At 32.2% G+C, this 22,607-nt stretch overlaps 4 protein-coding genes and 2 long non-coding RNA genes across 8 annotated transcripts; 4 read left to right on the plus strand and 2 right to left on the minus strand.

Annotated features, from left to right (window-relative positions):
- Window positions 1-376: 376 nt before the first annotated feature.
- On the plus strand, window positions 377-2,766 carry fzr (fizzy and cell division cycle 20 related). The gene is made up of 6 exons (XM_015928039.3): window positions 377-709; window positions 944-1,045; window positions 1,152-1,340; window positions 1,402-1,725; window positions 1,818-2,444; window positions 2,525-2,766. Exons 1-6 carry the CDS (start codon window positions 626-628, stop codon window positions 2,657-2,659), a joined length of 1,461 nt encoding a protein of 486 aa, XP_015783525.1. The 5' UTR covers window positions 377-625; the 3' UTR covers window positions 2,660-2,766.
- Window positions 2,767-3,644: 878 nt separating this feature from the next.
- LOC149094591 (uncharacterized) lies at window positions 3,645-4,205 on the minus strand. Of its 2 annotated transcripts, none has more exons than XR_016199087.1 (2): window positions 4,043-4,205; window positions 3,645-3,894 (listed from the first exon to the last, which is right to left on the minus strand). It is a non-coding gene; the product is annotated as an uncharacterized LOC149094591 (long non-coding RNA). The 2 variants fall into 2 exon arrangements; XR_016199086.1 differs by having other exon boundaries at window positions 4,013-4,121.
- Window positions 3,748-5,213, plus strand: LOC107361258 (uncharacterized). Its single transcript, XM_015928040.3, has 2 exons — window positions 3,748-4,492; window positions 4,558-5,213. The coding sequence occupies exons 1-2, from the start codon at window positions 4,394-4,396 to the stop codon at window positions 4,951-4,953; spliced, it is 495 nt and encodes a 164-aa protein (XP_015783526.2). The 5' UTR covers window positions 3,748-4,393; the 3' UTR covers window positions 4,954-5,213.
- A 187-nt stretch (window positions 5,214-5,400) lies between these two features.
- Mcm5 (Minichromosome maintenance 5) lies at window positions 5,401-8,105 on the plus strand. The gene is made up of 3 exons (XM_015928038.3): window positions 5,401-5,636; window positions 5,705-6,806; window positions 6,890-8,105. Exons 1-3 carry the CDS (start codon window positions 5,482-5,484, stop codon window positions 7,817-7,819), a joined length of 2,187 nt encoding a protein of 728 aa, XP_015783524.1. The 5' UTR covers window positions 5,401-5,481; the 3' UTR covers window positions 7,820-8,105.
- A 245-nt stretch (window positions 8,106-8,350) lies between these two features.
- Window positions 8,351-14,762, plus strand: Fas2 (neural cell adhesion molecule fasciclin 2). 2 transcript variants are annotated; one of them, XM_015928095.3, is made up of 5 exons: window positions 8,395-10,685; window positions 12,642-12,873; window positions 13,152-13,217; window positions 13,651-13,716; window positions 14,486-14,762. In XM_015928095.3, exons 1-5 carry the CDS (start codon window positions 8,495-8,497, stop codon window positions 14,547-14,549), a joined length of 2,619 nt encoding a protein of 872 aa, XP_015783581.2. In that variant the 5' UTR covers window positions 8,395-8,494; the 3' UTR covers window positions 14,550-14,762. The 2 variants fall into 2 exon arrangements, with proteins under 2 accessions (XP_015783582.2, XP_015783581.2); XM_015928096.3 differs by lacking the exon at window positions 13,651-13,716 and having other exon boundaries at window positions 8,351-10,685.
- Window positions 14,763-19,508: 4,746 nt separating this feature from the next.
- Window positions 19,509-22,153, minus strand: LOC107361433 (uncharacterized). Its single transcript, XR_001568517.3, has 4 exons — window positions 21,885-22,153; window positions 21,438-21,583; window positions 20,923-21,346; window positions 19,509-20,847 (listed from the first exon to the last, which is right to left on the minus strand). It is a non-coding gene; the product is annotated as an uncharacterized LOC107361433 (long non-coding RNA).
- Between the last annotated feature and the right edge of the window lie 454 nt (window positions 22,154-22,607).

Genomic DNA, 22,607 nt, shown 5'->3' on the forward strand with positions numbered 1-22,607 from the left:
ACTGGAAGGTCCAATACCAAAAGCCAGTGCTTTTTTCAAAAATAACGACTGCCTCTTGTAAATAACTTGTCTAGAGAAACCTAAAGTTGTTTGATCTGCTTAGTGTTTATATTAATGATTAGAGAAAGAAGACAATAAATAATATTTTTATTGATTCAGGAGGTGATACGGAATATAAAAATTTAATTATTAGGTTGACGACAAAGGTCAATATGATTAATGTTTACTAATTTGGTTGCCATATCTAAAGGAAAGTTGAAAATAACCGTTAAAATGAATATGAATGTCGCGCTGCAGCTTTCAAATCCAACGCCCTCTGTTGTCCTATTGGTTGAAAAGTATTTATTTTTCTCACCTTTTTTTGAGATTACTTAATTTTTGTGATATTGTATCATTTACTTGTTTTATGTTCTTAATTGAGCTGATCTTGACAGTTAATTAATTTTATTTATCGACCAATTTTTTCACCAGCTTAAATATTAACATCTTGTTTGTGGAATAGCTTCAATTTGAGCGACCTGTCTATAGGTCTGTTTTGTTTATCTACCTTCAAACAATTTAAGTCTTCTTGTTTCATTCTCTTTGTACATGTAGTTTTTTTTTCTTTATTTTTTGTCTACTGTAAATGAACCGAGAATATGAGAGACGTCTTTTACGGACTCTAAACTGTAAAAACACCAATGAAGTTACGAACGATGGTCAGAATACGGTGAGTATTTCGTAAAGTGATTTTTTGTGGGTTAAAGAAAACCTTGATCAGTGAATATTGTGCCATTTGGATATTGTTATCAGTCTCATGTGCTTTGTTGCGTTGTTTCTATCTCCTTTTGTTTGTTGTGTTTTTAATCAAACCTGATCACCTTGCTTCACGAAAATTTATATTGTACTGTAGTTTTTTCGTATTTATTGCTCTATCTAACTCTTTGCAATCTTTTATTCACAGCCATCTCCGGGATCATCGATGGCCAATGAAAGGTACATCAGTGATCGATATACACCTATTAGAGAATCACCCAATTGGAACATTAGATTTACTATGATACAGGTAAGGTAATTCGAAAGTGATATTGAGTTTTAAAACTGCTTTTAGTCTCCATAAGTGCTTGTTTCCATTTTCTAATTTTGCATTCTTTTTTCCGTTGAAATTATAGCAGCAAGAAAGTGTCAAGACTCCACAACCTAGGAAAGCTAAAGAAACTTCAACTGACAATTGTAAAGACACAATAGCCTATCAATGCTTGCTTAAAAATGAATTACTTGGAGCTGGTATTGAAGACATCAAAGAGCAAGTTGAAGAGAGACGAGTTTTTGCCCAATTGACTACTAAAAATTTATTTACGGTATGCATTCACTCTTAAATTTTTATAGAGATATTCTAATACTTGTTTTCTTTTCACATAGTATCGAGTACGAGACAGTCATAGTTTGGTGGAACCATCCTCTCCTTATTCACTTTCCCCTGTTAGCAGTAAAAGTCAGAAACTTCTAAGATCTCCTAGAAAAACTGCTCGAAAGATTTCTAAAATACCTTATAAAGTTCTCGATGCTCCTGAGTTGCATGACGACTTTTATCTTAATTTAGTTGATTGGTCTTCGACAAATATTCTTAGCGTCGGGCTTGGAACTTGTGTTTACCTTTGGAGTGCATGTACATCACAGGTTACTCGTCTTTGTGATTTATCATCTGACAATGATTCAGTGACATCAGTATCTTGGGCCGAACGAGTAAGTAAACTTTTGTCGCATATTCTATTACTAATCTTTTGTAAGCAAAAGTTTAACATTTACTCATTGTTTTTATTTTTTTTATTATCAAGGGCCACTCGGTTGCAGTTGGAACTCACAAGGGTTTGGTACAGATATGGGATGTTGTTGCTAATAAGAGAATAAACGTTCTAGAAGGTCACACTGCCAGAGTTGGTGCACTTGCTTGGAATGGTGATGTTTTATCTTCAGGAAGTCGCGATAGAAATATTTTACAAAGAGATGTCCGAACTCCTCAAGTAGTACCTGACAGAAGACTACAGGGCCATCGACAAGAGGTCTGCGGACTCAAATGGTCTCCAGATAATCAACATCTAGCTTCAGGTGGTAACGATAATAAACTTTTCGTGTGGAATCTTAGCCACACATCACCCGTACAGACTTACACAGAACACATTGCCGCAGTTAAAGCAATTGCATGGTCACCTCATCATCATGGACTATTAGCTAGTGGTGGAGGAACTGCTGACCGACACATACGATTTTGGAACACTCTTACCGGACAACCAATGCAGTATGTTGATACAGGATCCCAAGTTTGTAATTTAGCTTGGTCAAAGCATTCATCAGAACTAGTTAGCACCCACGGCTACTCACAGAACCAAATTCTTGTTTGGAAGTACCCAACATTAATGCAAGTTGCCAAATTATCGGGACATTCCTACAGGGTACTTTACTTGGTAAGTGATGGAAGATAATTTATGAATATTATAGTTAAACTGTGAACTACCTATTTTAATACTGCTATTTTGTTTTACAGGCAATGTCTCCAGACGGTGAATCTATTGTGACAGGAGCAGGCGACGAGACACTTAGATTTTGGAATGTGTTTAACAAGACGAGATCGCATAAAGAACCTAAATCTCTTCTCAATCTATTTTCGAGCATTCGTTGAGTTTACATAGCTTTCTAAAAAAATAACAAAACGGCAAAAAAAATTTCAAAAACTCTTCACAGAGGCTTATACAATTAAAATAAAAATTAAACTTTTTGGTAACTTAATCCATTGATAATCCATTTTTCATTAAGTTTGAGAGACAAAAGTTTTATTATAAAATAAGGTTCATTCGACAGACATTTGATTTTAAATCCAATATCCACAAAGATTGAATCTCTGATAGGACTAAATATCATGACAATTGAATATTTTGCCCGTTTAATAAAAATAAACAATCTATGTTAATAAACCAACTCAGTCCACAATAAATTTTCGCTCTTACAGGAAATTTCTTTTGGCGGAGTCAACTTCACAGGATGAAGAGGGCAGTGAAAATAATGAATAGGCCACTCGTCGTAAAAACAAGTGTGAAAAATTAATCGGTTGAGAATGGGTGAGACGATGTTAAGAATGAAAATGATGATGAAAATTTTGAATCGATCTAGCTTTTATTTTCAAAGTATTATTTGAACTAATAAGCTAACTATGTCAGAATATAAAATCGTAGCTCCACAATAAAACAGAAAGTCCAACTGATAACAATGATAAATGTTTGAATTGCTCATTCACGCTACAGCAGTAATAATACCCCATATTTCTTGGAACTCAAAGATTTGCATCGCCTTGGATCACTAAACATGAATAAACTTTGAAATTATTAGAGCAAATTTTACCAAAGGGTATCAAGGTGATATCATTTGACAAACGACTCAGTAAAATTCACGCTATTATCTAAATATGTTTGCATAAAATTGAGAATGTCTGAACTTTTGTCCATTTATTTTTCGCATCGTGTTCACATCCTTTTAGACGGTTTAAAACCTCATCGATGTCAATGTTCCTAAAAACTACAAACAATTTCATATTCTCTGATAAAGCTTATTGTTTTCCTTCTCAAGCTCTGAATCAATCATTGTAACCCTATTCCATCATTTTGTCCTTGCAAGTTACTTGATCGAATTAAATCAGAGAAAACATGACACAAGGTGAATGCATTCATTATCATATAAAATTGGTTCAAAAGTTCGAGATCTCTAATACGGCTAGGATACAGAAACTAAACATGTAAGAAACTGTCTCGCCTTCCACTTCATGTAGGTACAGAATATCACTATAATTATTCCTTGAACTTTGTAAGATTATCACCTAGTTGAGCTATCAATACATTATTACGGATATTGGTACAGGGTACCCTGTATTCAGATCAAGTCCATTAGCAGCATTTGTACATGGAAGTATTCGTAAAATTAAAAAAAAGAGAATATAATTCAACAGTAAACAAGAACAAAAGTATTATTAAGTCATACTAACTTGTAAGTTGCGAATGAAAAGTCATCTTACCGCATGTCACTTATTTTCAGGCACATTTTCAGACTGCACTTTTGTTTGCATATTTTAGTTATTTTCTTGTTCCATAATTATTAGCATAAATTACAAATACTTAATAAATAAGACGACGAAAAATGGTTTAATCACTCAAAACAATCTATTGATACGCTGAAAAATGGCATGTTTACGAAAATGACGTTTAAAAGCTAACATCGATTATTTATTTTTAAATCGATTGTTTATCTAGAATTATAGCTATTCTTTAGAGTTCTTCTGCATCGCCTTACAACTAAACATCGATTAGTTTTATTATTTGATTTTGTTGTTTTTAATTAATAATTATTGTGTTTAACTCAAGTGAAAATGAATTTCATGGGAGGTGGACAGAGAGCTGTCAAAAATATCAAAAAAGATGAGAACCAAAATGCTGAAAAGGATCAAATATACAGTTACATTCAAAAGGTAAATATATTTAGCTAACTTTTTTTATTTAAAATTAACCCTTTTATTATCTTTTATTCCGATAGAAAATCAACGAGAAAATTACTCTTGATTCTCATGGCCAAAGTCTTTTTAAGGCTAATGATGCAAATATTGTCCAGGAAAGCCAGGACTTCATAAAAGCTAATATTATCGATAAACTTTGTGCAGAGAAAACTGATGAACCCAAATGGATTCGCCATGTTTTTATTGAAAATCCTCAAATTATCGCAAAGAAGGAAATAAAACGAGAGAATCCCAAATTCAAACAGAAGTCGAATGTCAAGCAAAGTTGGTCTAATAAGAAAACCAGAACCAGAATAATCAGTCCATTAGTCAGAAAAGGCCCAGTTAGAGATGAGCGTCAATCACTAACTGAAGAGTGGATAAAGAAAGTACCGCCTGTAAAAGGTGCAAGAAGCTATACACGAATTTATGTTTAATTTCAGTGAAATTCAAAGCCCATCATTTTTATTATTCATCAAAATATTTCTCCAATTAGAGATCTAATCTTTTTAGCTTATTATTATCAAATTATGTAAAATCAAGTATAAATTCTTGGATTTTTACAAATTATTACATTTTAAGAAAAATCTTACAGTCAAAATTACCGGCTAACATATTTTATCTTTTGTTTACGAATCCGAATCCGAATATATCAAACAATCAAAATGATTTCCAATAAATAATTATTACAATCTAAGATTCAATTTAAATTAATGCCTTGAAATTGATAGCTTTAAATAACTTGATTTATTAAAGTTAGTCGCAAAAGTCGAATTTCCTCATTCATAAAAGCCACCAATTTTTTAAAGCAGATGGCTCTAGCTTTGCTTTGTCTGTTTCCCGCCAAAGATGAGGAGTCTTTAAATGTTAACTTAATATTGCTTTAACTTTAAATCTGTGTATTAAAATATTTTAAACCTCGACCTTTTGTGATTTTAATTTTTCTTTATTGATTATTTTTAATAATGGATGGTTTCGATGATCCTGGTGTCTATTTCAGCAATGTTTCCAGCCTCCAAGATGAAGGAGAAGGAAGACAAATCAACTTAACTGGAATCAAAAGAAAGTTTAAAGATTTTCTCAAGCAGTACCATGAAGGGAATTTGCTTTACAAATACAGGTATTAAAATGTTCTCTTCTCTTTTAAATTTTTTATTTAACCATGATTTGGGGTATTTTTGTTTGTAGAGACATGCTGCGACGCCAATATAACATTGGCCAATTTTGGATTGAAGTAGCACTAGAAGACATATCCAGTTATGATGAGGATCTTGCAACTCAAATTACCAAATATCCGATTGAGAGTTTACCTTTGTTTGAAGAAGCTGCTAAAGAAGTCGGTGATGAAGTGACCCGACCAAGACCTGAAGGCGAAGAAGAAGCCCGTGACTTTCAAGTTCTCATTTCATCAGACGGGCACTGTGTTTCATTGCGGGATCTTAAGTCTGATTACATCTCAAAGTTGGTCAGAGTATCTGGTATCGTCATTGCCGCTTCATCAGTGCGCGCTAAAGCAACTGAAGTAGCTATTCAGTGTCGAGGTTGTCGAGAGATAGTCAGTAGTCTTCATGTTCGACCCGGTTTAGAAGGTTTTTTGATGCCACGTAAATGTAATAGTGACCAGGCTGGAAGAACTGCTAAGTGTCCTTTAGATCCTTATTTTATCATACCAGATAAGTGTAAATGTATCGACTTTCAAACTCTCAAGCTCCAAGAAGCTCCCGAAGCGGTACCCCAAGGAGAAATGCCACGACACTTGCAAATGTATTGCGATAGATATTTGTGTGAACGAGTTGTTCCTGGTAATCGAGTGACTGTGGTTGGTATTTATTCAATTAAAAAGATTTCCGCCATGAAACATGATAGGAAGGCTAATACTGGTGTGAGAAATCCTTACATAAGAGTCATTGGAATTCAAATTCAAAGTGAAAACTTTGGTCATCGTGCGGTCATTCCGTATACATCTGAGGAGGAAGAATATTTCATTAACTTAGCTGCTAGTCCGAATGTCTATGATCGGATTGTTAAAAGTATTGCTCCATCAGTTTACGGATGTACAGATATGAAGAAAGCTATTGCGTGCCTGTTGTTCAGTGGATCAAGAAAACGATTGCCTGATGGCTTAACTCGTAGAGGAGATATCAACGTACTTTTCCTTGGTGATCCTGGTACGGCAAAGAGTCAACTTTTGAAATTCGTTGAAAAAGTAGCTCCCATTGGTGTTTATACTTCAGGAAAAGGAAGCTCTGCAGCTGGTTTAACTGCATCTGTGACGCGAGACCCAGCTACGGTAAGTTCATTTTCTCATAAAGAGAAATTACATGTAAATATGACTTCCAAGTATTAATAATGCTCTTTATTCTAAAATTTTAGAGAAACTTCATCATGGAAGGTGGTGCTATGGTCTTAGCTGACGGAGGATGTGTTTGTATAGACGAGTTCGATAAAATGAGAGAAGATGATAGAGTTGCTATTCACGAAGCTATGGAACAACAAACAATTTCAATTGCTAAAGCTGGTATTACTACTACGCTCAACTCTAGGTGTGCAGTCTTGGCAGCTGCCAATAGTGTTTTCGGTAGATGGGATGACACCAAAGCCGACCAGAATATCGAATTCATGCCTACTATTTTAGCTCGTTTTGATATGATTTTTGTCATCAAAGATGAGCACAATGAAAGAAAGGATGCAACTTTAGCCAGACACGTTATGGATGTACACATGAACGCACAAACAACTATTGAGGATAGTATAGAAGGTGAACTTAGCTTAAATACGTTGAAAAAATATGTAAGCTATTGTAGATCTAAATGTGGTCCTAGATTAAGTGCTGATGCAGGCAGAAAGCTTATTGAAAGTTATGTTAACATGAGAAATGGTGGTGATGATCCTGATGCCAGTCGGCGCTCAACTATTCCTATCACTGTTCGTCAATTGGAAGCTGTTGTTCGAATATCTGAAAGTTTAGCTAAAATGGAACTCAAACCTTTTGTTGAAGATCGTCATGTTGAAGAGGCCAAAAGACTTTTCAGTGCTTCAACACTTAAAGCTGCTTCCAGCGGTGATCTAGCTGGTGCTGAAGGATTTACCAGTGAAGAAGACCATCAAGCACTCGTTAAGGTTGAAAAACAAATTAAAAAGCGTTTCCCTGTCGGAACGCAACTCACAGAAACGTCGATTGTACAAGATTTGGTTCAAAGAGATATTCCAGAAAAGACTGTTCACAAAGTATTGAACTGTATGATCCGTCGAGGAGAAATTTCTTATCGAGTTTCAAGAAAAATTCTGTACAGAGTCAAATAATTTGCAGTCTGATGGTAAAAAATGATTTTTAATCGCACATCCATTATTTTAAACAATTTTTATAACCGTAAATGCGAAGTTTTCCCGATTGAATTTAATGTTTATTGTAATGCTGTAAAACAGATAATTTCAAGTTCACATGTAAGCAGATCAATTGTTTCAAGAACAATCATTGTTTTCAATTTTTTCAATTGATTAGTAAAATACCCACAAAAATCAAATATTAATCATTCTATCTGTCATTTATTTTCCAATTTCTGAATAAACCAAGCGCATGTACGAATTATTGAATGGTTTTTTTTGATTAATCTATTGTATAACAGAATTCGTTGAATAAATTCTTGAAATAATTGCTCCTAATTGGTGATCTTGATCTATCGAATTACACGATTAATTATCAATCCTTTGTAGGTTAAGTTTAACTTTGATCGCTCAATTTTATTCTTAAAACTAACATAAAAAATACAGTTATAATAAAATCCAAGAGATGGCGATAAATCTTTGTTCAGGCGTTACTAAAGGTAGGTCACGTGATAGGTAAGATGAGTAATATTACATCTTTTAGTTAGAGAGATTACTCACAATGCAGTTTCACTTTATTTCAAAAAAGTTTGAATTTTCTTTGTGAATTGGTAAACGTTAAATTTGATTGGTTTTATGTGAACAACTTTAATCATGAGGAATATATTAACATCTTTTGTGCTAAGTTTATTTATACTTACCTGTATTGGTATAACTGTGTCTGCTAACAATGAAGCCCACGGACGGTTAACCATTTTTCCGCAGGGTGAAAGAGCTCGGTTTGAGGCTCACAAAACGCTTTTACTTACTTGCCTAGGTATTAACGTTGAGCCTAGATACTTTTCGGACTTTCAATGGTTCAATCGAGATAATGAGCGCATCTTTTCCGACCAAAGGATTCGATTAAAGCAATCTGCAGGTTCCCTCAGTTTAATTATAAATGATCCTGATATTGGTGACGGAGGTAACTACCGTTGTACTGCAATCTATCAAAATACCAAGCCACTTAATGCTTCTATCGAGATTATTGTGTTCAAAAGTATTACTTGGGATGATTGCCCAGAAGATCAATTTCTTATAATGGGTTTAGAAAACCAAAAGATTGTGTGTAAAGTTTCATCCAAACCAACTTCCAAAATCGGTTGGGAAAAAGACCGTCAAGAATTGGACAAGCAAAGATATTCCATTACTAATGATGGGATTATGGTAAAAGGGCCTGTATCTAATGAAACTTCTGGGTTATATAAGATAACAGCATCTATCTTAGAACATGGTATCCTTAGAGATCGTAATATCAGAGTTCAAGTGTTAGTGAAACCGTCCATAGTTGAATTTGCCAAATCTGGAGAAATTGTTGAAGGCGAAAGAGCGGTAATTGACTGTAAAGCAACTGGAACACCTTTACCATTCTATTCATTCATTGACAATCGTCGAAGAAACTTAACATTTGAGTCTGGTTATACTGTTGATACAGTTAATGGAAGGCTAATTATTGAGTCAGTAAAAAAAGATACTGAAAATCAATATATTGAGTGTCATGCCTCAAATACAGCTGGTGAGGCTAACCAAAGAATGGAACTCAAAGTTTTCACCAAACCTGTGGTATTTCAATTTGAAAATGTTACTTATGGTGAAGGAACACGACAGGAGTGGAGTTGCAAAGTTCGTGGCGACCCAATTCCTCAAGTTGAAATTGTAAAAGTTACCAGCTCTCAAGATGGATTGGAAAAACATCGATTACCTATTGTTGCTTCTCCTTACACTTTTGAAACCAAAAATATTGGTTTAAATGAAATTGAATTCCGTATGAAAGTTAACGCAGTTACACGGAAGGATGATGGACTTTATTTTTGTCGTGCTAAAAATAAGGCTGGTGTAACGGAAGTTGTGGGTCACATTCAAGTTGAATTCGCGCCTGACCTTTCATTAACCAATACCAATGTTAAAACTTGGGCAAGTAACCCAGTTAACCTGACATGCATTGCTGAAGCTATTCCTAATGCAACCATTTCCTGGAGGTTCAACAATGAAGATATTCGTTATCAACAATCAGATAGTTTCGCTATTTACGAAGGTAATGGAATTAGCCATTTGCTGGTTAAACCAAATGCTGGGAAATACGTTTATGGAACCTATTTATGTGTTGCTGAAAATTTAAAAGGAATCAAAACAGTAGAGATAAAGTTAACTGAAGCTTTTAGTCCAAAAGCCCCAAATGTGAAGATAATTAAAACGCGTCCAACTTCCATTGAACTGGAACTATCTGATGTTGAGTCAGACTTACAAATAAAAAATTATGTTGTCAAATATTGGCGTGAGTCTGAAGCTGACACAGAAAAGCAAAAAATTTGGCCCGCTTCTGGTAAAATTTATCGCATTGAAGATTTAACCCCAAGAACACGTTACCGAATGACTTTTGCTGCTGAAAATGATGTTGGAACTGGAGATTTTACTCCTTTCCGTGTTGAATCTACACCAGGGGAAAGTAGACCCGAAAAACCTATTTTCTTGTTCGACGGTGATCTTGAAACTCGTCAAATGGCCATAGATGGACATGTGAAAAGTAATTACGGTGATAGGTATCATGTTAGATGGAACCAAGCTGAAGATAATGGACGAGTAGTTACTCATTACCTTATTAAATATTATAAAGTTCATAAAACTCAAGATGGTTATTTAATCAACGGTGAAGATAATCCCGAAATTAAAGTGAATGCTCATGACTCTTTGGAATATACTTTGCGATATTTATCTCCAAATACTATGTATAAAATTGAGCTCTATGCAGTAAATTCAATAGGAACTAGCGACCCAAGTGAACTCATCTTTAAAACTTCAACCTCTGGTAAGTAATAAATTATTCAACTTTGTTTTATAAACAATGTTTCAAATAAATGTAATTTGGTTAGTCATATTTAGTCATAAAGTAGCTTAAAAGGGCTATGAAATTGTCTAAACATTTATCTTGACCTTAACTAGATCAACATCTCTGTAAATTGATACATCATTATTATTACTTCTCATATTGTCATTATTTTAAGAGCCTTCAAACCTTCAAAGGCTAAAATACTTTTTTCAAACTAGTATTTTTAAAAGCTTTACTTGTTGACAAGCTAAACTCATTTGTTTGCCAACAACAATCTCCTAGAAACTTGATTTCTTTCACTCTCTTAGGACCGTTTTTCCTTTCCTCTTGTACAATATACTGTATCGATTTTGGGGCCTTCCCTTGTCAATAATATATTCCTGATGTCCTAAAAAGATTTATTGATTAGGTTTCTCTAAATTGACTTAATTTTGTCTCCTTTCTCCTCTGTCTACCAAGTCTACTACTTGAGATGTTTCTTTTTAATATTACCCATTCAATCCTTATCCTCGATAATTGCATTTAAGTTGTACAATCTTAATCAAATCAGCTGAATACTTTTTTTAATGATCATCATTATTCATATCCAATTTATTTTCTGATTATTGTTACACAAAATCTATGTTAAACTGGGAAAACTTGATTATTCTCGAGGTAAATAATCTGGCATTGGTTCAACATCAATTTCTTCAACCGTGTAACAAATGATTTGATTGGTATTTGCTGGAACGTATCGGTTAAAAAGTTCATTATCCATCAAGACTAGTTTTTTCTCTTCATTTTAATTTGTCAATTTCAACTCACGATTTATCGACAAAAAAACTTGACAAAAATTGGATTACAATCAATTATTGTATTTTCACAACACTCACTGTCATTAGTATCTTTATTTTGCCAGCAATTCTTGTATCAATTTTTCTAGTTGATTAGCACTTTACTGTTTGTCTCTGTCGACTGATTGTTATTAGTTTTTAGTTATGAAATAGATTTTATCAATCTTTAGTTCATCAACTCTATTTTAAAGTATATTTTCATTATTTTTAGTAACATTTAATTAATTTCTGGGTAAAATTAGTTATCACACAACTCTCGTCTCTCCTTAAAATGTGGATGAATGGTAGTTTAAAACAATATTTGATGACCTAAGCTTGGCAATTCAAGCTAATTAATTAAATTCATTTTCTGTATATAATTCGTAAAATAATGATTATTCAAGATCTAGAAAGGAATCGACTCTGACAATCCCGGTTCAAGAATAAAAGGCTCAATTATTAATATTTCAACGTAACCTTTATTCAGATCTTTGAATATTGTTACAACCCAGAAACTAGATATGACTTTTTGACAGATCCGCTATTGATTTCAAATTATTATGTGAATTGTTTTCCAGCCCAATAAATCAAATTAAATTAGCTTCAAATTGCTTGTTGTTGATTGAAATACAAACTGTGAAACCTCTAAAATAGTCGTTAAAGACAATTAATCAAATCTGATTGGACAGTTAGTTGTTCATAATATAGAAAGTTGAAATGAAAAATTAATCTACACTTTAATCTGACTTTCTGTTTATCAAACAAATCATCATATCCAGTTACCTAAACTTGTATCTGCAGCTTAGCATTTCTAGTAAATATTTAATCTTCCAATCCTTTGTAATTTTTTGAGCTTCAATCCACTCTGAACCAGCTAAATTGATGATAATAGCGACGTTAATAACAAATATTGTAATGAGTATTATCATCTTATAATCTTATGATGACTACTTTGAATCAAATTTACTGTATAAACTATCGAAATCGGTTATTCAAAAAATCCATCAAAATTGTTTTTCTATCATTTTCATATTATAAAACCATTTGAAAACAAGTCTTAATAGTCTTGAAATCGTTGAAAACTATTCAATTATTAATTTATCTTTATTGTTTATTATTTTAGCTTCATCTCCTTCTGGTTGGGGTCAAGACTTGGACTATGATGAATCCTACAACAGCATGGGAACAGCACTCATCTCGGTTGCCATATCACTCATAATAATCCTCATTTTAATGGACATAATCTTCTATATCCGTTGTAAAGTTGGTGTATTATATTTCATCAAAAGCTTCATCTGGCCTGAGACATCAGTCAATAGTCATAAAAAAGCAAAATCCAATGATTTCCATCCTGCGTAAGTTATCGTCATTTTCCTCTTCCTTTAAACATCACCAAATTCAAGTTCAGTCTCTTCAGTTATATTAACAGGAAAAAATTAAATTAAACGGATGATAATTATCATAGTACTGCATCTTCAAACTTTTCATTTCAAGTATCTCACTTGTAAAGAATGTAATATCAAAAAAGAACTAAATCATCCTCTTTTATTGCTTTTCTATCATCATTTCCCATTATTATTTCTCATTATTAATTTTCATCATTTTTTGTCCACTTTTTCAATATTTATAACAGCAACCTTGGATCAATTTCGGAAGTCAAGCGATCATCAAGAAGTGAAATTGATAATCCCGCTTTTGAGTAAGCATCTTTTATACATTTCAATACCTCTATCAAGTGTATTATTGGCGATTGAAAACTTGAAAATAGATGAACATTGTCAAGAAAGGAAAGGCCAAATTTGTAAAGCTGTCAAGAGCTATCAGGAATACTTGACTACTTTGAATATCAGTAGTTAATTGCTATACAATTGTTAATTCATCTTTACAATTTGAGTTTTATAGCGTCTTAGGGTCAAATTAGGGTAAAACTAATGTCCCTTTCAAAATGCAACCATTAATTTATAATTTTTGACCTTCTTTTATATTCTCATAATCATTGACGTAATTTTTGCTCCTTTTTAATAATTTCATTTGAATTTGATAATAGTGATTCTGATGATGATCTATTCACTTTATTTTGATATTATTGTTATATCATCAACTAACAATTATTTCTTGTTTCTATCCATAAGTTCTAATAACGGAAAGATTAGAAGTGATGAACTAACACCCATGATGTTGGTTACTGATTCAAGAGGGTGAGCTTTCTGACAATTTGAGATGAAATCCGTTTCCTTTTTTGTCTCCTTTCATGTGCTTTTTTTGTGCAGATTATTATTCCTATTATTATTTTTATTGTTGATCGCTGCCTTTCCCTTGCATTAATCACAATTAGCACATTTCTATCAACACCTAAATTGCATTGTATTTAGATTGATTAGCTGAAAAAGTATGAGATAAAAACAATTGCCAATTAACGCTCCAATTTCTGTGAGATGATAACCTGTAAACCTTTTACATTCATTTCGTTATCCTTGATACTTGTATTCACACAAACCTTTACCTTCCTCCTCCACAATGTTTGCATTTTACGTCATTATTGTTGATTTTTCTTCAACAATTTAATTTCCCAATAATCTCACTCACATTCATCTCACATCCCCACCTTATCCTGTCACCATGTAAACCTTTTCCCCTCAAATGCAGCTATTAATTCATTGCTGTTGCCCTGTTTTGCCCTTTTATGTATTTCTCATCATGCAATTGTCACACAGCATTGTTTAGTATTTTTTGTGCTTTACTTTTAGCTTCTCAACGCTTGAATTATTTCCATTATTCATCTCTATATTCATTGTTTTTTTGCGCTTTAAATTTCAAGCAGAAATATCTCATTTTTTTACTTGTTTTTTGCTTATTTTTGCATTGGCTTTTCTTATTTTTTGCCTTATTTGTTATGCTTGCCATTTTGGAATCAATTGATTGTAATCTTTATTTTCTAACCTATTCTTTCTTTCTTATTTCTTTCAGAGATATTCATGACCGAGTCAACAACCATCAAGTAATCAGAAAGCCCAAAGATAGTGCTGTATAAAGAGGCGCGTTTGTGTTTAATCAACACTCAACTATAAAAAGTGTGTTTCTTTTCTACTGTGAAACTAGTTTCATTTGCGACTCAGCAAAATTGTATCATCAAAAAGTCATCAACCATCATCAAAGTTCAGAACCAAAGACTTTCTTTCCCCTGCCTCTCGCAAATTTATATATAAACCATTATTTGCATAAATCTATATATATTTTATATTTCTGACAGCATTCCTGATGCAAATTGAATCTCATAATAGTCTATATATCAAAGTATATATATATATATTTAAATCTACTCACACAATGAAAATTACAAAAACACATCAATACACAACAAACAAAGTATCATTAACAAATAGCATAAAGATGAAGATGAAATTAACATCCTGGCTTCCCAAAGTCAATGGTGAAGATATTGACACACCTCGACGCCATTGAAATGGTCTTTTTTTCATACATCTAATAACTGACTATTTAATCACCCGACAATTGTTTGTGTATGGAAGGTGACTGAGATCATCAATACAACTCTCTTTTCAAATAGTCATAATCTCCATCTATCATCATCTCCATTATCATCATCACCATCTCCATCACCATCACCATCATCAACTTTCACTTTCCATCAACAAAAAAAAAACAAGTCAACGAATCCCATTTTTCACCTTATATGTACCTATAGCTGGGGACAACAGCAACCAAATCTTTTTTGTCGAGGACTTAATACAAGAATGTATGTAAAATTTGGCGATAAAATCATCTGTGAAATCACACATTTTTTTACCACCAAACAAAAACAAAGTCAAATATTTCAGATTTTTGTTCATCTCTCTTTTTTTGTCTTGTTAACATAAGTAACAAACAACTCTATCATCAATATTTATATCTTTTCTGCCATAATTGTAAAACCCAACCAGTAGAGATACATGTATTTTGGATTGGCCTATTTGATAATTTCGGATGGATTTCTTGATCCTCTTTTTTTATGTGATATCTCAACGTAAAACTTGACGAGCTTCATTATTCAGCCACTGAAATCATCTTTAACTCTCTCCTCACTCAACCATGATTTAATGTCATTACTATTTTGCACAACATCTTACTCTTTCTCTCCCCCAATACATATACTCTTGAACTTTTCTTTCACTTTTTTTTCGTTTCCCAGTGATTCTTTTCAACTACTCTTGTCGATTTCAAGACATCAAAATGGATTGCAAGGAATAATGAAAACGCTTCAAGATTTATCCATCAACACCAAATGATCAATCACCAATTTCCAGACTCATATGATTTACCTGCCTGATCTTACAGTCATTACTCAGATTGAAAGTGAAATTTGAAAAATGACGACATTTCTTGGCATGGTCACGGTTCAAAGATATTACCTTGCAAATTGAAGGAAATTATTACCAGGAATAAAGGATGAGGATAAAAAGATGGAATGAGCCAAATAAGTAAATGAGAAACCAAGTAATTTGCAGAAAATTTTGAAAAAAGATTCATAAAACTTTGTCCATGTTTAACTGCCTTCTCCATTGGTTTGAAAAATCATGACGATTGCTTACTTTTGAAGCTTAAATTAAAAGATATGAAGATAACCAAAACCCAAAAAAAAACAAGACGTTTCAACTTTACTGATTAATTTTTCTGTTCATTATTTTTCCACATTTTCCCCAACTTATACCTCTTATCTTGCCTTTGACCATGCAACCGGATAATCTTGAAAATTTTACAAACCTTGTTCCATTCATTTGTACCTTTCAATTTTACATTGTTTAAAAGGTAACCTCTTGAATCCAGTGAAGCTTGATAATCAGCTAAATCAATGTTACGGACTTCCGTACAAAAAGTATCATCTAATCCTAAGATATTTGGTTACGCTAGTCATTTTCATCCTTACTTTTCTTCTCCATCCTCTCCATTCTTGTGAACAATCATCTTTATTTTAACCAAGATGATATCTAAATAATGATGATAATCATCTGCATGATTAGCCTCACAAAATGAAAGTTAAATCAAAAGTATACAGTAGCTATTGAAGGCTTACATTTTTGATTGAGTGTTATAATGATAAACATAATTGATTCACATTTTTTGATTCGTGTCTTGATTTATCAATCCATGGATTAAATTGTTATCAATGATTTTTTTGTAGTAAGTCTCATGATTCACAAGCCTTTCATTAGTATCTGTAGTAGTAACCATTTTCAACCATCTTGTTGCCTTTTTAAAATTCAGATAATTCATATATTCACTCAACAAGTTAACCCAAAGGTTCTTTAACCTTTAACAATATTAATAACAATTTAAATAATAGAGTAATAACATCTGAAACTCTAATATTAATAACAGTAATATTCATAATAATAGTTGATGTTTCTGACATTTCTTTTACAATTCATCAATTTTTACATTTTCTTGAACTTTCTGATCTCTTTTTCCCTTTCTTCATCATGATTCGGGCTATTTAATTGATCAACAAAAATCTTCTTATTAATACTTCATAAGACATTCAAATTGATTGTTGATAAGCTTCGTCTCTTGAAATTATCAAGTGAGTCTCTTCAATATCTTTATTAATTCTGTCAGTGATTATTGTAGTTCTCAGCTTATAATGGTTGTTTAAACACAATTTAACAACGGAATCAACCACCGTGCAATGTCCTTGAAGGCTTTCTCATTATGTATTATAATAATCGTCATCTTATTCAAGAGAATCAGAATTTCTCTTCCTGAAGTTTGGAAAGTTCTTTATCCTTGGTAATTTATTGATTGTTTCCGCTTATCATAATAATCACCAATGACCAGACACAAAGACAAATTATGGATTCCGTTGATTGACGCTAACTGCAACTGAAACTTTTTAGGCTTGATTGTTTAGCTCGTAATTATCTGACATTTACTTCAAAATTATTAAGGCGTTTAACCAATTGTAAAAACGACTATTGTAACAATTTATAGTTCAAATTAACTGGCTGGTTAACTGGTTATTGTTTTTAATTTTATTTGATCAATATCCAGTTTAATCCGACTTCACCAATGTCCTGTGTTGACTTATTTGCTTTCAGCGTCATTGGAATAATTATCTGTTTATTGAGTGTTTATCATTTTTAAATTTTCATCCATGGTTCATTAACCATCGGTATATCCAATAGAATCGGGTTGATTGTTTGTCTATGATGATTTAATTTAAATTAAAATTGAAATGTTTAAATGATAATTGACACGAATACGGAACAAATGTTAGTTTTCCCAGGAAACTTAATTGTTAAACTGAATCGCGTGTTGTCGACCAAGTAATAGCTAGGGAAAGTCTACCAGCATCTTTGGGCTAATCAGCATTATTATTGACCAGTTAACAGTTATAATTAAGTTAGTCTTGATGAATAAAATTTCCTTGATGATTACAATTGAAAATAACAATACGGTTGAAACAGGAGTAACAGAAAAGTAAAAACTGGTTAACCATTTGAATTCAACAAAACGCTTTTCATTTACATCAATGACCATTGGTTATCGCCTTTTCTTTTGCTTCTTGTTATGGACCATTTCCTCCAAAGTTAAGAGTTATCATCATCAGTAAACAATTCAAATATTAATAACAATGAAACCGAAAAATAAAGATAAAATGTTTATGTCAAGGGTTGGTTACTTTTATGTTTGCTCATCAATATTTATTAACATAACTGTCAATTTGAATTTTGTTTCTAAGGTGATAAAGGCTACATAATTGATTCCTTTTATGCTGCCATCTTCATAATAATAAAGTTACCTTAAAGTAGCAATTTATTAGTCATTTTTGTTTACTTAAAACTTGTAGAGACTTGATAATCATCAATTTTGATTATTTTCATTTTATGATTTTTAATTTAATTATATTTTCACTTTATGACATTATGGTTAACTAGTAAAAATGAACAACTGTACACAATTAATGTACACAGTTTAATGGACTTTGAATATGTACCAGGACTTGGTCTGAACCAATCAAGCATAACCAAAGGAACACAATGTTTCTATGTTTCCAAAGGACGTGTGTTTGTGCCGTTGTTTTGTTTCCCCTTCAATTGTCACAATTCTGTTTAAGCTTAATTCTTTTGGACCCTCAACTTAACAATACGAATTTATTTCTCTATGGGACAATACGGATCTAAATCTGGCCCTGGGTGGGAGGTTATCCTTTTCACAGTGGGCCTACCTTTAAATATTCACATTGACCGAAATATTACACAAAGCAATGTCTCATCTCGTTTTTTTTTACTGATTAAACCTAATCAAAATCATTTCTACGCTAATCAAACACAAATCTATTCCTTATTATCAACCATATTCAATCCATTTTACTTTCAGTTGACAAACAAGGGAAATCTTACTCATTTTTACTTTTATTATTGCTTTTTCTGTACAATATAGCCAAAGCCAATTGACAAAGGAAAGATCAACAGGATGTTTCATTTTTTTGGTTATGTTAATAGTCAACGAGAATGCTTTAATTTATTATTGTTACTGTTACACTAATCATAATCATTATCATCGACATCAAACAACAATAATGATAGATATAATCACGGCCTCACATCATATTGACAACTACATTTGTATGTTGACGACTATTGATTGCGATTTTTTGGTAGCCCAATCATTAGAATTGAAATTACCATTATTTTGGGATTCTTTTTTTATCATTCTTTTATTAAAGCCACTAAAGGTTCTCATTTTTTATCAAATAATCAAAGCTATAAAAACTATAACAGTTAATCAACATCATGTGTTGACCCTCGAAACAGCATCAAAGATCAAAATCGACTTTTTTCCATTATTTTACATGCCAGTTTGATTACCATTATTGACTTGATGTACTGGCCAACTCCAGATAATTTGGGTTCCTTTTTTTATATTACAAATCATTTTAACGTTTGTCTTTCATTTCAATCTCATGATTAATAATTGCTGATTGGAGTAAAAATTTTTAGGTAAAATAAACAATTGATTTGATGTTTCAATGGTTTGTTTTGTTTTACCACTTTGCCAATCCCGATTACATCAAAATCAATCTATTATTAACATTTAAGCTACTAATACGTTAATCTTTCATAATTAAGATGTTTTGATGTCTCAAGGAAACACTCAATGCAAAGTGGCAACAGTTTATACGAATCACTTGTTGCTGAGATTACCTTGGAAAGATTTATTTTGGCCTTATTTTTGAGCTTTAAAAGTTGACAATTTTTTCGTCAAAATGAACATTCTTAAATGATAACTTTGCTATTTTTCAAGCTAATCTACGTCAATTTTATTTTGTCAAAGTTAATTGCTATTTTACTTGGCATTCAATCTAAACTGATGTTTTGCTTTAAACTTTTGAACCTTTTTCATTTCAATGTTTGTTTATTTCTGCCTTCTCTGCCTTTCATGTAATAGGATACTTAATGTGCATATGTGTGATATGTAATTACAAAATAACCATTTGATTTTATCAGTTGTTTAACTGAAGAATCAGTCAACAATAATGCTTACTGCAACATTGTTATCGCCATGGCCTGCTGGAAATCAAAGATTAATTCAATGTTTACCAGTTTAAAGGGGTAAACGACTTGTAAGAAGCAAGAAATTGAAATGACGTTGAAAATTAAACAGAACCATCAAGGTTTTCAGTGTTTTCCCTTTCATCTTCAGACTGACAGTAATTTTAATTCTCTTAACTACTTGATTGTAAGGTAAATTGACAAGAAATGAGAAGGGAAAATGAGATGACGAAGGCGTAAAGCAATGTTTGCAGTGATGATAAAAATATCAATGGAACAAGTTGAACTGAGTCTTAAAATAGACGATAAATTATGAATATTTCAAGTGGTAATGTGAAAAGTTGCTCTCAAGTATTTCATCTACTTCTCGTTTCGCTGTAGACCTAATTGGAGTGTCACATTTTTTCACTTTTAAATTGATTCATAGGGTGATAGAGTGATGATACAATATGACAAGAGACCATTGGAAATGAGTTAGGCTACTGCTAAAGGGACACTTGTTTCATTGAATTAATTAGCCAAAAATTTGACTCTACATTGGTAAAAATAAATTGCTTTCCAACCGTGGAGTAACCTTTAAATGGAAAGAAACTAATTAACTTGAATCTTCATTTTGCTCCTCAAGATTCTCTCTTCTATCTCTATTCCATTTGTTCATCTTAATGTTGCTTCTTTACGCTTCTTCGTCTTCCTTTTCCCATTTGATCGTCAGCATTCCCATTGCCTTTTCCAGTCTTTTATTTTGCTAATTTAACTCGTTAGCTTCTTTTAACCAAATACCTGCAGAGTTGAAGTTGAAAAAATAAAAATAAATTCAGTGACTATTGACTTTGGCTGGAAATAAATAAAACTTACCTTAAATAAAATAACCCATTGCTTAATCATTGGAAATCAAATTTAATCTGGAATCGTGATTGACCCTTTACAAGTAGGATCCATTTGAAACACTTTCATCATCATAATCATACCCATTGATGAGATGTTACATTAAAATTGATTGTATGATGAAAATTGGTACTCCTTCGGTCATCCTTATTTGCTATTGACTTTTTTTCCCTGAATTAAACCATGTTTCAGTTATTGGGATTATTATAATTCCAACAGTCAATTGATGGCCAATAAAAAACAAATTTGCAGTTCAGATGATGTTTAATTGTTTTGTTGAAAGATTAATTGACCTGGTTAACAGGCGCTCCGTGATTTCTTTCTTTGTTGACTCCATTGTTGTTGTGGTTATCATTATTTGATACAAAACTGACTTTGAGAAGATGAAGAAGACCTGAAGATGAGAATGGAAAAGATTAGAAAATGATTTTTGATAATAATAAAAAATCAAACCAAACCAGATTTCAATAATAAGTGACCTGTACCAATTAAGCCAATCAACCAAGGAAACTGGTTGGTTTCTTTGAAAGATCAATTGGTCCATTGTCATTAAATCCAGTTAACAAACAAAAGCAAACTTTCTTAGGAAAAGTGATATCGGTTGACATACTTGATGCTTTTTAAATGCAACCTACAGATAAAAAGAGAGAAGAGATTTGTTATTTACTCTATTTTTGTTGAATCATTCAATTGACGATGAGACAGGTAACTATTGATAATGAAAGCAGCAATAAAATAGCAACAAAACATAATCGATAACAAGGTCAAGTTTAAAGTATTCATTTAATAGTAATTAGAAATCAATTCTCCAGATAATCGGCAACATCTTTCCTTTTGCTATTGTATTACTGTATGTTATTGAATACTATCCTGCTCGTGATTGATTACGTTAAACAACAATCAGAGGGTTGATCACCCAAAAGCCGACTTACCAGAAATTTTTCAAGTCAACCAGTTATCTCGATGAACCAAAGGTTGGTTTGCGGTTAAATCAATGACAATGGTCTATATCGAGGTAATCAAAATAAGCCAATCCATCCAATCAAAGCATCTCAGATTCTTTATTCTTCACCTGACAACCAGGTAACTAGGTAGGGAGGGAAAGATAAGATAAAATATCAAATAGGGAAAACAATGTTAACACAGAATCATGTTTATTTTGTTTATTATCTTTGGCCTCACATTAATCATTAATCAACTTTTAATTCCCTTCGATAAACAACATAAGAAAAATTCATCCCTTACTGAACACAGATACTAGTGACATCTACTAACCTAAAACTGTACTAGAAAAAGTTTAACATTTTGCTGTTACAATCAGATTGTTCAATTTGACCGAGCGAACGATAATTGTATTAAACGATTAAATGATGATTTTTCTGCTCAATATAGTTAATCGGAACACTTCGTATGAGTTCATTTGCTACTTTTAACACCATTTTTAGAGTTGAATTGTTAATGTTAATGTGTGAAATATACTGATGTTAATCATTTTTGTTTGCCTGATTTGGTTGCAAGATTGACCTTATTTTCATTCAATAGCCACCGGAAATTAATTTTTTACTGATTTAACCTTTATCATGTAATAAGAAACACAAATCAATTACATTTAAATCAATTTCACATTCGAAATTTTGAGCAGAAAATTGTGACTG

This window comes from Tetranychus urticae, chromosome 1 (assembly GCF_039701765.1).
Source record: "Tetranychus urticae isolate SD_2017Ah chromosome 1, NJAU_TeUrti_SD_1.0, whole genome shotgun sequence".
Taxonomy (NCBI): Eukaryota; Metazoa; Arthropoda; class Arachnida; order Trombidiformes; family Tetranychidae; genus Tetranychus; species Tetranychus urticae.

What these genes read in the sequence shown, in the direction of transcription:
- fzr (XM_015928039.3), top strand. Translation starts at nt 626, where the DNA reads ATGAACCGAGAATATGAGAGACGTCTTTTACGGACTCTAAACTGTAAA. An exon ending in CTACTAAAAATTTATTTACG is followed by an intron (nt 1,341 to 1,401) that starts GTATGCATTCAC and finishes CTTTTCACATAG; the next exon opens with TATCGAGTACGAGACAGTCA. An exon ending in CCTACAGGGTACTTTACTTG is followed by an intron (nt 2,445 to 2,524) that starts GTAAGTGATGGA and finishes TTTGTTTTACAG; the next exon opens with GCAATGTCTCCAGACGGTGA.
- LOC107361258 (XM_015928040.3), top strand. Translation starts at nt 4,394, where the DNA reads ATGAATTTCATGGGAGGTGGACAGAGAGCTGTCAAAAATATCAAAAAA. An exon ending in TATACAGTTACATTCAAAAG is followed by an intron (nt 4,493 to 4,557) that starts GTAAATATATTT and finishes TTATTCCGATAG; the next exon opens with AAAATCAACGAGAAAATTAC.
- Mcm5 (XM_015928038.3), top strand. Translation starts at nt 5,482, where the DNA reads ATGGATGGTTTCGATGATCCTGGTGTCTATTTCAGCAATGTTTCCAGC. An exon ending in AATTTGCTTTACAAATACAG is followed by an intron (nt 5,637 to 5,704) that starts GTATTAAAATGT and finishes TTTTGTTTGTAG; the next exon opens with AGACATGCTGCGACGCCAAT. An exon ending in TGACGCGAGACCCAGCTACG is followed by an intron (nt 6,807 to 6,889) that starts GTAAGTTCATTT and finishes CTAAAATTTTAG; the next exon opens with AGAAACTTCATCATGGAAGG.
- Fas2 (XM_015928095.3), top strand. Translation starts at nt 8,495, where the DNA reads ATGAGGAATATATTAACATCTTTTGTGCTAAGTTTATTTATACTTACC. An exon ending in TCCAATGATTTCCATCCTGC is followed by an intron (nt 12,874 to 13,151) that starts GTAAGTTATCGT and finishes TATTTATAACAG; the next exon opens with CAACCTTGGATCAATTTCGG. An exon ending in ATTGATAATCCCGCTTTTGA is followed by an intron (nt 13,218 to 13,650) that starts GTAAGCATCTTT and finishes TCTATCCATAAG; the next exon opens with TTCTAATAACGGAAAGATTA.